This window comes from Equus przewalskii, chromosome 27 (assembly GCF_037783145.1).
Source record: "Equus przewalskii isolate Varuska chromosome 27, EquPr2, whole genome shotgun sequence".
Lineage (NCBI taxonomy): Eukaryota > Metazoa > Chordata > Mammalia > Perissodactyla > Equidae > Equus > Equus przewalskii.
Window position 1 is genome coordinate 32,269,519 of NC_091857.1, and position 15,127 is coordinate 32,284,645.

The 15,127-nt window shown below is 42.2% G+C and overlaps 1 protein-coding gene across 30 annotated transcripts in view; it reads right to left on the bottom strand.

Moving 5' to 3' along the window:
- SETD4 (SET domain containing 4) overlaps positions 1–15,127 on the bottom strand; it is a 286,569-nt gene that overhangs the window by 44,326 nt on the left and 227,116 nt on the right. For 25 of the 30 annotated variants that reach the window (XM_070597440.1, XM_070597423.1, XM_070597442.1 and 22 more), the window contains 2 exons: positions 13,508–13,631; positions 12,552–12,835 (listed from right to left, as the gene is read on the bottom strand). In XM_070597440.1, coding sequence (XP_070453541.1) covers positions 12,701–12,835; positions 13,508–13,631 — 259 coding nt within the window. In that variant the 3' untranslated portion in view covers positions 12,552–12,700. Of the gene's footprint in view, positions 1–9,906; positions 11,986–12,551; positions 12,836–13,507; positions 13,632–15,127 lie in introns of those variants that run through there. The other 5 variants (XM_070597432.1, XM_070597444.1, XM_070597433.1 and 2 more) reach the window with 3 other exon arrangements.

Consider the following 15,127-nt stretch of genomic DNA (forward strand, 5'->3'; position numbering starts at 1 on the left):
TCACTTAAGCTTTAAGGACACTCAGAGGTTGAAAGTGAAGGGATGGTGGGGCTGGCCCCGTGGCCGAGTGGTTACGTTCGCGCGCTCCGCTGCAGGCGGCCCAGTGTTTCATTGGTTCGAATCCTGGGCGCGGACATGGCACTGCTCGTCAGACCACGCTGAGGCAGCGTCCCACATGCCACAACTAGAGGAACCCACAACGAAGAATACACAACTATGTACCGGGGGGCTTTGGGGAGAAAAAGGAAAAAATAAAATCTTTAAAAAAAAAAAAAAAAAAAAGAAAGTGAAGGGATGGAACAAAATATTCCATGCAACTGAAAACCAAAAGAAATCAGGAGTAGCTATACTTATGTCAGACAAAACAGACTTTAAGTCAAAACTGTAACAAGAGACAAAGCTCATTATATTATAATAAAGAGGTCAATTCATCAAGAGGATATAACAACTGTAAACAGATATGTACCCAGTATTGGGACACCTGAATATGTTAAACAATTATTAACAGATCTGAAGGCAAAAACAGATAGCAATGCAATAATAGTAGGGAACTTCAATACCCCACTTTCAACAATGGATACAACATCCAGAGAGAAAATCAATGAGGAAATAATGGGCTTGAATGACACTTTAGACCAAACAGACCTAAGATATATAGAGAGAACATTCCATCCAACAGGAGCAGAATACACATATCTTCTCAAGCACATGTTGAACATTCTACAGGATAGATGTATGTTACGTCACAAAATAAGTCTTAAGAAATTTAAGAATACTGAAATCATATTGACTATGTTCTTTGACCACAATGGTCGAAAACTGGAAATCAGTGACAAGAGGAAAGCTAGAACCTTTACAAATCCATGGAAATTAAACAACATACTCTGAACAACCAACGGGTCAAAGAAGAAATAAAAAAATATCTACAGAAAAACAAAAATGGAAACATCACACAAAAAACTTATGGGCTGCAGCAAAAGCAGTTCTAAGAAGGAAATTGATAGTGATAAATGCCTACATTAAGAAAAAGATCTCAAGTAAAAAAACCTAACCTTACACCTCAAGAAATTAAAAAAGGAAAAACAAACTAAGCCCAAAGTTAGCAGAAGAAAGGAAATAATAAAGATTAGAGCAGAAATAAATGAAATAAAAGACTAGGAAGGCAATAGAAAAGATCCTCAAAATTAAGAGTTGGTTTTTTGAAAAGATAAACAAAATTTACAAACTTTTAGCTAGACAAAAAAAAAAGAGGGAGAAAGATGACCCAAAATAATAAAATTAGAGACGTTACAACTGACATCACAGAAATACAAAGGATTGTTAAGAGATTACCATGAACAATAATATGCCAACAAATTAGATAACTTAGAAGAAATGGATAAATTCCTAGAAACACACAACTGACCAAGACAATTATGAAGTAATACAAAATCAGAACAGATCAATAACAAGCAAGGAGATTGAATCAATAACCAAAAATTTCCAAACAAATAAAAGCCCAGGACCAAATGAGTTCACAGGTGAATTCTACCAAAAGTTTAAGAAAAATTAATACCAATGCTTTTCAAACTCTTCTAAAAAATTGAAGAGGAAATAACACTTCCAAACTCATTTTACAAGGCCAGTATTACCCTGATACCAAGGCTAGACAGCAACACTACAAGAAAACAAAATTACAGGCCAATATCCCTGATGAACACAGATGCAAAAATCCTCAACAAAATGCTACCAAACCAAATTCAAGAACACATTAAAAGGATCACACACCATAATCAAGTGAGATTCATCCCTGGGATGCAAGGATGGTTGAACAAATGCAAATCAATATGATACACCACATTAACAGAATGAAGGATAAAAATTATATGATCATTTCAATAGATAGAGGAAAAGCATTTGACAAATTTCAATATCCTTTCATGATAAAAACTCTTAACAAATTAAGTACAGAAGAAATGCTCATCAGCATAATAAAGGCCATATATACAAGCCCATAGCTACGTCATACTCAATGGTGAAAAGTTAAAAGCCTTTCTTCTATGATCAGGAACAAGACAAGGATGCTCACTCTCACCACTCCTCTTCGACATAGTACTGGAAGTCCTAGCCATGGAAATTAGGCAAGAAAAAGAAAGAAAAGGCATCCAAATCAGAAAGGAAGAAGTAAAATTATCTCCATTTGCAGATGACATGATGTTATATATAGAAAACCCTAAGGATTCCACCAAAAATCTGTTAGAACTAATAAATGAATTTAGTAACATTGCAGGATCCAAAATCAACATACAGATATCAGCTGCATTTCCACAGACTAACAATAAACTACCTGAAAGACAAATTAAGAAATCAATTCCATTTATAATACTAACAAACAATAAAATACTTAGGAATAAAATTTAACCAAGGAGGTAGAAGACCTGTTCACTGAAAACTATAAAACATTGATGAAATAGAATGAAGAAGACACAAATAAATGCAAAGATATTCCATGCTCAAGGATTGGAAGAATTAACATTGTGAAAATGTCCATGCTACTCGAAGTGATCTATGGATTCAATGTAACCCATATCAAAATTCCAATGGCATTTTTCAGAGAAATAGAAAAAAACTATCCTAAAATTTGTATGGAACCACAAAAGACTCCAAATAGGCAAAGCAATCCTGAGAAAGAAGAATAAAGTTGGAGGGATCACACTTCCTGATTTCAAGTTATAGTACAAAATTATAGCAATCAAAACAGTATGGCACTGGCATAAAAACAGTCACATAGAGCAGTCGAACAGAAATAGAGAGCTCAGACATAAAGCTACACATACACAGTCAACTAATTTTTGACAAAGGCCTCAAGAACATACAACAGTGAGGCCAGCCCGGTGGCTGAGTGTTTGGGTTTGCGCACTCTGCTTTGGTGGCCCAGGGTTCATCAGTTCAGATCCTGGTCACAGACCTACACACCACTCACCAAGCCATGCTGTGGCGGCATCCCACATAGGAGAACTAGAATAACCTATAACAAGTATATATAACTATGTACTGGGGCTTTGGGGAGAAAGAAACATCCAGTCAAGAACGTACAAGGGGAAAACGATAGTCTCTTCAATAAATTGTGTTGGGAAAATTAAATATCCACATGCAAAAGAACGAACGGACCCCTATCTTACATCACTCACAAAAATTAGCTCAAAACAGAGCAAAGATTTAAATGTAAGACTTGAAACCATAAAACTCCTACAGGACAATAAGAGGGAAGAAGATCCTTGACATTGGTTGTGGCAATTTCTTAGATAAGATACCAAAAGCACAGGCAACAAAAGCTAAAATGAACAAGTTGGACTACATCAAACTAAAGAGCTTCTGCACAGCAAAGGAAACAATCAATCAATTGAAAAGGCAACCTAGAGGATGGGAGAAAATATTTGCAAACCATATATCTGATAAGGGGTTAATATTCAAAATATACAAAGAGCTCATACAACTCAATAGCAAAAAAGTAAATAATCCAATTTTTAAATGGGCAAAGGACCTGAATAGATACTTTTCCAAAGACATACAAAATGTATATGAAAAGGTAGTCAATATCATCAGGGAAATGCAAATCAAAACTACAATGAGATATCACCTTACACCTGTTAGAATGGTTATTATCAAAAAGACAAGAGATAACAAATGTTGGCGAGGATGTGGAGAAAGGAAACCTTTGCACACTATTAGTGGGAGTGTAAATTGATATGGCCGTCATGGAAAAGAGTATGGTGGTTCCTCAAAAAATTAAAAATGGAACTACCATATGATCCAGCAATCTCACTTCTGGGTATATATCTGAAGGAATTGATCAGTATCTCAAGGAGATATCTGCACCCCCATGTTCACTACAGCCTTATTCACAATAGTCAAGTTAGGGAAACAACCTAAAATGTCCTTCAATGGATGAAGAGATAAAGAAAATGTGGTACATATATACAATGGAATATTTTTCAGCCATAGAGGACACACTGCCATTTGCAACACTGTGAATGAATCTGGAGCACATTTTGCTAAGTGAAAAAGCCAGACAGAGAAAGACAAATATTGTATGGTATCACTTATATGTAGAATCTAGGGAAAAAAAAAAGCCAATTTCATAGAAACAGGGAGTAGAATGGTGGTTGCCAGGGGCTGCAGGGAGAATACAATGGAATGATGTAGGTCAAAGGGTACAAATTTCTAGTTATAAGAAGAATAGGTTCTGAGGCTCTAATGTACAACATGGTGGCTAGCTAATAATACAGTATTTAGGGCCGGCCCCATGGCCAAGTGGTTAAGTTCACACGATCCCCTTTGGTGGCCCAGGATTTCGCCGGTTTGGATCCTGGGTGCAGACCTAGCACCGCTCATCAGGCGTCCCACACAGCACGACCAGAGAGACCTACAACTAGAATATGCAACTATGTTCTGGGGGGCTTTGGGAAGGAGAAGAACAAAAGAAAAAAGAGACAAGATTGGCAACAGATGTTAGTTCAGTTGCCAATGTTAAAAATAATGATGATAATACAGTATTTGTATAGCTGAAAGTTCCTGAGAATAGATCTTAAGCATTTCTTACCACAAAAAGAAAAAGAGTTAATGATGTTACCTATGTGAGGTGATGAATGCGTTAATTGTCTTGATCTCAGTAACCATTCTACAATGTGTATGTGTATCAAATCATCACGTTGTATACTTTTAAATATATACAATTATATTTGTCAATTACATTTCAATAAAGTTTTAAAAAAAATCTCCACATCGATTTCAATGAAGAGCTACAGCTATGAACCACTGCCATCGCCTTTACTACCTGAGGCTCAGGGGCCAGTTATGAGTCACTAGATCCTGGAGACACCTGAGAAGCAAAGGTCTACACTGCCCGCCTCAAACACGCCCTTGGACTCACCTCCTCAGTGACATCCTGAATCCCCTTTGAGCTTACAGAGTCTAGAGTCTCCCTTTGTGATACGGGCAAAGTTAGAACTGGAATTATTCACTGTCCTAATAATTGCCAGGTGGACGCTTTGCGGTCCTGGGTTCTGCCTTATCTTCTGATTCTAGGCACCAGGAGAAGGCTCTCAAATGCTCACGGCCAGAGCTGCATAACTGGACTGGGACCCTGGAAATCAAAAGGAGAGCCCCCAGCCCAGGACAAATTCCCCAGAAATGGAAGAAGGCTGTCTTGCAGCTCGCTCACCGCTTCTCAGCCCTCTAATAACATCTACTCCCTTCATGCGATGTGAGTCATCACAGTGACGGGGAGGGGGCCGTAAAACTGAAACACGGCTGTAAAAGGTGGGGCTGCGGGGAGCGGGCCTGGCCCTCAGGGACTGCTGGGCAGGCCTTCTTCCTCCATGCGGCTCAGTGCCACCCGGTTCCTTGGCGCCAGCCTGCACAGTGAGGTATTAGAGTCACCTATTATAACACAAAACCCAGACGAAACAAAACGCTTTAAGGTCCCCATCCTGTACCCCAGGCCCGACTTTGGAGGCAGGAACAGGCATAACTGTCAAGTGATAGACTTGAATTCAGACAGTGCTGGGTTTAAATCCTAGTTGTATGATGTGGGACAAGTCACTTGACCCCTCGACGCCTCAGTTTCTTCAGCTTTAATAAAAGATGTAACACCTGCCTCATAGACCTACTGTGAAATTAGATGAGAAAATTCAATGAGAACGCACAGGCCGGGCACAGGAAGGACTCGGCTCCTGTTAGCCCCTCCTCCACCTCTTCTCGGTCTGAGCATATGGCTTCCCTCTCTCCTCCAACAGCCTCACTCCCACTTCCTGGTTCTTCTCTAGAAGAATATAGTTTGGGGTGTTCATTTGGGGGAGTGTCTGGATCTTACACTCTGGAAGGAGAATGCAGGAGATGGAAAGCCCACTAGAATCAGCACCAAAATGTGGGTTCTGATGCTAAATTCATGACTCAGAGCAAGCTTCTCAATGTCTTGGGGCTTCAACCACAAAGTGAGGGGGTCAGAGTGGGTCATCTCGGGGACCCCTTTCTCCCCAGTCCTCTCATACTGCATGTTTTGAGAGGTTTAGCCTCAGATTCGCATGATCGAGGGTCAAGTCAGCCTAACACTTCACGTCAAGAGCCCATGAAATGAACAACTAAGCCCTGGTGACCAGGGCCTCAGAGTGAGGGCAGAGGCCTCCTCCTCTGGAAACTCTGGGTCAGCGATTCACAAACTCAGCGTGCACTGAAATCACCGGGGGTTCGCTGGACCCACCCCCAGAGATTCTGATTCAGTGGGCTGGAGGTGGGCTCGTGCAACCTGTTTCTGATGCCAGGGTCAGGGGACCATGGTTTGACAAACCTGCTCTTAATAAAGGGTCCAAGTGCCTGCAGGGAAGGTAGCCCCACCCCCACCCCACAGCACTCTGCACTTAGCTGCCGAGCACGTTAACCTTGGCCTCGTTACTTCCCTTCCTTTCTCTGAGCCCATTTCCTCTCCTATAAAACGTGGCTCATCATCCCCCGCCCGGGCCCCAGGGACTGGATCGTCATTTCTGAAGACGAGTTCCCTGGCACATGAGTCTGCTCTGCCATATATTAAGGAGTCTCTTGGCTTATCAAGAGCAGGCGGTGGGTTGTGCCAGGAGGGAGAGTACTTAAATAGGCAGGACGGTAGTATCTCGGCCCTCCAAATCTTCTTCTCATGCTGACCACCCCAGCTTCACTTCGATTTTACACGGTCCGCATCAGGTGAGATCCGGTGCCCACCTAAGCCTGCGTGTGCCTGTCATGAACGCTGTCTTTGGTGTACAACCATTAGGAGCGTGGAGTCTGGAGAGTGACTGAGGCTTGAATCCCAGCTCTGCCACTTAGCAGCTGTGTGATCTCGGCAATAACTTTACCTCTCTGAACTTTTGCTTCCACATTCACAAAATCAGGAATCTATGACCTCAACAGATCACTGTAAGGATTAACCAGGTGCTGAATGTAATGTTTGAGGCAGAGGACCTAACACTGCCAGGGCTTACCTATCACCATCAGATTGACAAAGCCTGGATCCTCCTGTGAAAAAGTGTTAGCTAAAAGTGAGCAGAGGGATATAATTCTCACCAATTAGGTACTAGCCCTACTTGTATTAAAAAATAGCTTTATTGAAATAGAACTCACATACCATACAATTCACCCATTTAAAGTGTCCAATACAATGGGTTTAAGTGATTCACAGAGTTGTGCAACTATCACCACCATCAATTTTAGAACATTTTCATCACCCCTGAAAAAACGTCATACTCTTTATCACTCTTGATAAACAAACAGCAAGCAATAGGATATATTGGAGTATATGAGGAAGCCATTTGGTGTAAAAGTAATTTGGCTCGACCTTGTTTTTCCAAAAGGGCCTGACGTGGCCATTGAGCATGCATTGTGTATCTGCTTTAACCATTTGCTATGTCGCAAAGACAAGAACAAATGCCCTTATGACAAAGAGGCAACTTCCCCCACATTGGCATTTCCTTAAGGATAAGTATCTCCCACTACGCTAGGAATTGATTGCAGCACCCACCCTGTGACCACTCAGCTTGAGACAACAGACCTGCTACGTGCTGTGTCCATCAAGACAGCAGCCCTGCTATCTGCTGCATGAATAGCTGTGCTGCGCCAGCTAGGCAATCTCGTGACTGTTGTAAAAGGGACACTCCTATCATACGTGAGGTATGCTTTTGGTCCAAGATGGTATATAACCACTCTGTAAACCCCACTTCTTTGGTCCCAAAGGAAGGAAAGCCCCAGGCTAGCCCTCAGATCTGGCGCATAATAAACTCACCCCAATTTTGATTTATAGATTGGTTGTGGATTGTTTGCATTGACACCTTCCAAGCCCTACAGCACCCACCCCACCGCACAGCAATCACTAACCTACTTTCCATCTCTGTGGGTTTGCCTATTCTGAACATTTCATATAAATAAAATGATAGGTGGTCTTTTGTGACTGATTTCTTTCATTTGGCATAATATTTTTAAGGTTCATCCATGTCGTAGCATGTACGAGTAGTTCATTCCTTTCTATGGCTGAATAATATTCCATCTTACGGATAGACCAAATTTTTTTATCCATTCATCCACTGAAGGACATTTGGGTTTTGGACTGTTACAAATAATGCCACTATGAACATGCATGATTGTATGGACATATATTTTCAATTCTCTTGGCTATGTATCTAGGAGGGGAATTGCTGGGTCATAAAGTAACTCTATGCTTAACCTTCTGAGGAGCTGCCAAACTTTTCGAAACCAGCTGCACCATTTTACTTTCCCACCAGCAGTATCTAAGGCTTCCAATTCCTCCACATCCTCAACAATGCTTATTGTCTATCTTTTCGACTATAGTTGTCCTAGTGGATGTGAAATGGTAACTTTTTATTATTAAATTTTACTGTATTATTTGTGAGCAGTTTTTCAAAATTACTCACAGCCTAATGTTAAAACTACATGGGATAACAGGAAATTAAACAAGAAAACATCCCTGGAAGGAAATGTTACAACAGAACGATAAAGATAGAGAAATGTCCTCTGAAAGGTGACAGGGAAGAGCACTGGAGACAGCAGATGGCACTGTTGTATGTTGCACACTGGAATTGTGTGTATGGTACAGACATTGTTGTATGTGGTACAATGGCACTGTTGTATGTGGTACAATGGCACTTGTGTATGGTACACTGGCATTGTTGCATGTGGTAGAACAGCAATGTTTTATGTGGTACAATGGCACTGTTGCATGTGTTACACTGGCATTGTTACATGTGGTACAATGGCACTGTTGTATGTGGTACACTGGCATTGTTGTATGTGGTACAACAGTACTGTTTTATGTGGTACACCGGCACTGTTGTATGTCACACATTGGAATTGCGTGTGTGGTACACTGGCACTGTTGTATGTGGTACGTCACTGGTGTATGTGGTACACTGGCATTGTTGTATGTGGTACAAGTGCACTGTTTTACGTGGCGCACTGGCAGTGTTCTATGTGTTGCCCAGGCAGGGCTGGAGAAAAGTGCATCAGGCCTACTTCTTCCCTCCTAATGTTCTTGTTCCCTTTAATTCACACATGACTTTCTGAATCTGTAAAAGAAAGCTCTTTTTAAGTGAACCAACATGGTGGCATTCTTGAAAATGCTCTATATTCAAATGTCAGCCAACAAATCAATATGGGTTTTATTATACGTTCCTCTTTAGGACAAAACCTACTGCCCAACATTAATCCATCACACGGAATGTAGTTGCTGTTTAACAACTGAGCTAAATTCCCCATTTCTGTAGCTCAATGGCCCCTCTAAGGGCGGTGCCCAGGTGCTTTGGTGAAAGCCATTTTTCACACAGTTACAGCTCTGATTTCCTAAAAGGTCATTAGCAGTCTCTACCTTCAGGCAGAAGCACTTGAAGCACCGTCTGAGGACTGCCTCTTCTGTTTTTAGCTTGACAGATTTGAAGAATGCCTCAAATCAGTCCCCTGAGGCCAAGGCACCAGGGGGAGATTTACCACCACAAACTCAGCAACCAGATGCCAACAAGGTGGGTGTGTTAGGAACCGCAGGCATTTATAAATTTTAAAATGCGAGCTGTTCTGAGCAGCACAAGGAAATCTCCGGCTGTCCTGCCCAGGACACGAATCATCCCTTTGTCCAGCGGATCCACGCTCTACACAACATCCACCCACTAGTCACTCAGCAGCAGGCTCACTCACCAGATAACTGTCAAGGTATCCCAGTGCTTGTGTTCAACTCACCTTTATTTTACTTAATAATGGCTCCAAAGCACAAGAGTAGTGATGCTGGCAATTTGGGTATGCTAGAGAAGTCGTAAAGTGCTTCCTTTAAGTAAAAAGGTGAAAGTTCTCGACTTAATAAGGAAAGAAAAAAAATCATACACTGAGGTTGCTAAGATCTACGGTAACTTTTATTACACTATATTGTTATAATTGTTCTATTTTATTATTATTGCTGTTAATCTCTTACTGTGCCTAGTTTATAAATTAAACGTTATCATCACAGGTATGTATGTAGAGGAAAAAAGATTGTATATGTAGGGTCCAGTACTACCCGCGGTTTCAGGACATGCACTGGGGGTCTAGAACGTATCCCCCTTGGATGGGGGTGCTGCTGTAGTAAGATAAGCTCCACCTCTGAGCTGTGAGAGGCCAGGAACATGCTTAGGGGAAACTCCCTCTTCCTGGGAACTCAAGTGTCCCCAGAAGTCTCCTCCAACACTTACCTCAATGAGTCCACACGGGGAAGGACACGTGAGGGCTAAGCAGCTGTGTCCACAGAGCAGAGAGACAAGCCCCTCGCTTCCTGATAGACCCTGTTCTCTCCTAGGACAAGCTGAACGGCGCCTGTACCCACCTCCTGCCTTCCTAAGGGAGGAGACTGCAGTGAGGACGAGGAGCTGGCCTACGCCTGCTAAATGAGAAGAAGGCTGCTCTCTGGCAGGGCTCCCGTTCCATTTTTAATCGTGGATTTTAAACTGCGTGGCAGGGAGAGCAACGCCAAGCCTCCAACGTCTCCCAACAAAACCTTCAGTGACGTCCACAAAGCTCACTAATGCTTGTGTAGGAGCAGAAGACCAAGAAACACTACTTTCTGCAAGTGCTGATGCCAGCTGAAAAGGGAGATGACTGGCATGGACCTGTGAACTGCATCCCCACGTCAGGACAGCCCAAGGAATTCCAGACACAGACACGCCACAGCTGTTGAACAGAGGTCCCCTGTAGAGGTCGAGGTCCACCTGTAGCCGCCCCTGACGCAGGAAGGGTTAATAGTCACTGGAAAAGGCTTGCCAACCAACTGTGACCCGGAGGTGAGAAGGCCGGTTAGCCAATGACGGGTAAGACCTCCAGGGGGAGGCAACCTAAGCCAGGCATCGGTCGCCCGGGGGCACAGATGGAGACACGATATCGATATCAGGAACAGGAGGAGCCGTTGCCTAGGAGGCCTTGCCTGCTCCAAGATAAAAATATACGAGCACAGCAAAAACATGGATAATATCAAAACAGAGGCCGAGGGAGGGCTCCTTGAGAAATCACCAAGAATTCTTGGCATTCGCTAATTACTTCATCCAGAACACCTGTGTATGTTTAACAGCTGTAAGCTATGCATATATTGAAACGCTGGTCATAATAAACTCAGAGTGGCCATCAGCCCTCTCTGCATCTATCCTGATGTGTACATTGGATTGCAACACCGACACCACCCCACGACAGAAGTGGAATCTCGGGCAATTTCTTCACCTCTCTATTCGTAAAACAGGGTAAGGGTGAGGCTCCCATGAAACACTGCACATAAAGGCTTTAGCACCGTGCCCCACATATAGTACTACTAACATTCGATAACTCTAATGTCTTGTGTTTCAATAACGATCCAGTTTTTATAATAAGCACATATTTGCTTGTGTGACATGATAGTACCTGTTCTGCCTCCCTCACAATTGTCAGGAACACTGACAGGCAAGAATATGCTCTGGAAAGTATAAATCCAGAGCCAAGATCTAAAAAGTATCAATTAGAGCACACTTTATATAAAAACCACACTCAAAGGGAAGTCTATAGCCCAAAATGCTTTTATCATTTAAAAAAAAAAAAAAAAGGCAGGCAAAGAATCAATTCAAAATGGCCAACTAAGCCCAAAAATTTACCTCCTCTTCTGTTAAAATGACAGAACAGCAGCAAAATAAAGTTAAACACCCACCACAGAGAGAATGGTAAAGGGATGCTGGCTGACAAGAGATTTAAACACATCTCTGGAAACTGTCAGTAGAGGAGGTCTGCTGAGGCACGCGCCTCATTTTTCCTACCTAACAATGATGAATTAACTCCCCATTCATAAAATCACGCACGGTCAGCGCTGGACGGTCCCTCCAATTATCCAATTCTCTGGTTCTCGGAGCGCAGCGAGGCTGAGAAGGGCAGGGACAGCATCACCTGGGGCCTCAGCCTAACACAGGTACCGGCTCCTCAGGCCTCCTGCTGGGCAGGGGAAGGAGGGTACAAAGCGATGGAACACATGGGAGCCACCATTCCAGCCCAACAATCTCATTTTCAGATTGGAAATTGAGGATGAAAAATTCAAAGTCACTTCTCTAGCTCAGAGCTCAGGCTAGGGGGTGATGCCCAGGTGGGACCCAGGACCGCCATGCACTGCCCAACAACCCCCACCCAAAGCCACCCACCACCAACATGCCACTAAACCAGATGGTATCAGAGCATCTAGAAGCACAACTACTTTCCCTTTTACAGCTGCTGAGTCAGATAAGAAGCCAGACACCCAGTGCAAGATCACACACAGCCCCAGGCTGGCTCCTGGCTCTCGCACTCTCTCTCTCTCATTACAGTTCAGTACTTTCCTCAGACTTCTTCCTTAGGAACTCTTGTTTATTTTGAGTATTAAAAGTACCATGAGGATGGCACATTGTTCTTCGATCACAGCTCCGGGATCCCAGAGCCTGCTCTGCCCCCTAGAGATATCCTTCCGTGTCCTAGGAGCAACCACCACTCCACCCCACACACAAAGAAAAGCAAAAAGAAAAGGATTAAGTACACAATTGTTTAATAGAAGCTGTTCATTGACTGTAAATGATTCTATATAAAAGAACCTTAGTTTAAAAATGTTTAAGGAAGTTTAAAAACATTTAAGAAGCCACACCCACCACAGGAGGTGATCAAACACTCTTGGGTGAAGTTATGTAAAAGCTGTTTGCAAATTGTTGAGGATCCCAGCAGATGCCTGGAGAATCTTTAGTTCTTCTGTCCACAATGTTTCCACTAAAGTAAGCTGGTTTATCAAAGCGATTTCTTCAGCTTTCATACGAGAAACCTGGAAGTTATTTTTAAATGATTTTTTATGGTAGCAAAACATACACAAACATAAAATTTACCATTTGACCACTCTGAAATGTATAATTCAGTGGCATTAAGTCCACTCACAATGTTATGTAACCATCACCACTACACATCTCCAAAACTTTTTCATCATCTCAAACTGAAACTCTGTATCCATGAAACACTAACTACCATCTCACCCTCCCCAAACCCCTGGTAACCGCTATTCTACTTTCTGTCTCTATGAATTTGCCTATTCAAGATGCCTTATGTAAGGGGGATCATACAATATTTGTCTTTTTGTATTCCGGTTTACTTCACTTAGCATAATGCCTTCAAGGTTTATTTAAATTATTTTTTAATCCAGCAATATTTTCACTCAAATGAGTGATTTCTCATTTAATTAAAATATTTACTACATAAAAATAAAAAACAAAGAGTACTTAAAAATTTATTACCAAGAATTCATGTAACAACTTCACCTATTAAAAGGTGTAGATAAAAAAATAACAGTCAAAAAAACAGAAATTACATCAACGTTCATCTATGTAAAGCATTAAACAATGCCCTGATAAGGTGTACTATCCCTATCCAACAGGCACAAAATAAGTAACTTCTTAATCAAAACACTTCTTCAAGAAAATGATGCAATATTCTAGAAACCTACCTTCTGAAGCATAGCATTAGTCTCTTCTATGAAATAACAGCATATCTTCTGGGCTATGTCCAAACTTGTCTTCTCATTTGTATCTGAAATTATTTCCCCAAGAAGTACTTTTTTCCAGCACGTACTAGAACCAAAACGTTGAGTAAGATCATTTCAGCAGGCTCTCAAAAAATAAAGAAGGCTTTTACACTTCAACACAACACAAAACTCTTTTTTCTATTTTTCCAGAATCATAGTAAAATTCATTCCATAAGGAGATTCCCCAAACCTCCCGCCACATGCAGTTCCTGTGCTGAAGCAGACAAGGTACATAACAAAGAAGGAACATCTGAAAATAAGAAGCGAGGGGACTGGCACTCTTTGCAGGCAGGGACTGAATTTTATCATCCCAACCCTGTGTCCGGCACGTAAGTGAGTGAGTCACATCCACCAGCCACAGGAATAGAGCAGGAGACAGAACAGGAAGGGGAGTCCATGGCCCCAAGGACTAGGGACTACAGAGCATAGGCGGCAGTGCTTCCGCTCTTCAAGGGACAGTCTTTCCTCAAATATGGCAAACTGAATGGGACACATTTCACAAAGTAAAATGCTCTACAGATGGGAGGAGGAATCTACCGTGAAGCCTTCCTCTACGTGCAGGGCATTCCCACTTTATACTATGAAAGTTGGGAGGAAACCGGGTTGAGTGGGCAGGTGGGGCCAACTTTCTGCAGGCAGAAGAGTGTAGGTGTTTCAGGGTAGGTAAAGGGGAGCCACAGCAGGATGCAGAGCCAGAAGGTGGCAGAGAAAAATCTGTACACCAGGAAGAAGTAGGAACCAGGGAGGAGGAGGGTGGAGGAACAGACGCTGGATGCGGAGAATTCGGGAGTAGAAGTGGCTTGGAAGGGGTAAGGTAACATCAGAGTGGACATACACATAGGTCACTTAGAAATTCAGAACAGCCAACAAGCCACAAAGGGAATAAAGTCTTAAGTCTTCAGCTTTAGAGACGATGGTTGAAACCTCAGGAATAGATAAATTCTCAGGAAAGAAAGCAAGGAAGGAAGGAACTTACTATGTGCCAGGCACAGTGTTTCATACATAACCATTATCTAATTTAAGCTTCACAATTACCGAGCAAAGAAGGCATTATTATCCCTACATTAGACACAAAGAAACTGAGAATCGGGAATGATAAAGAACTCACTCTAAGTGACAAAGCTTAGGAGAGGCAGTAATTGCATGCAAACACATGTCAGGCAGAATCCCAACCACGTTCTCTTTCTGCCACACCATTCCAGACAGTTGGAAATAACTCGAAGGGAAGAAAAGAGGCCTGAGGATGACCTCTGGGAAACATCCAGTTGTTTCATTTAATTCGAGGTTGACATGCATGAAAAGGACTCATACTGATTTCCAAGAAGGATTTAAGGAAGCTTACATGGGTACCCATGAGATAAAACAGAATGTAAGATGAATGGACAGGGGAAAATAAGACAAAGGGAAGATGAGAAGAAGAAAGATAAGATACAGTCAGGATAAATTGTATGCCTTAAAATCCTGCACATTTGGATGGACCACATATTTGCCTCTTAAGTTTTCTAGTGAACAGTAAAAAAAGAAAAGAAACATAGCGACAGA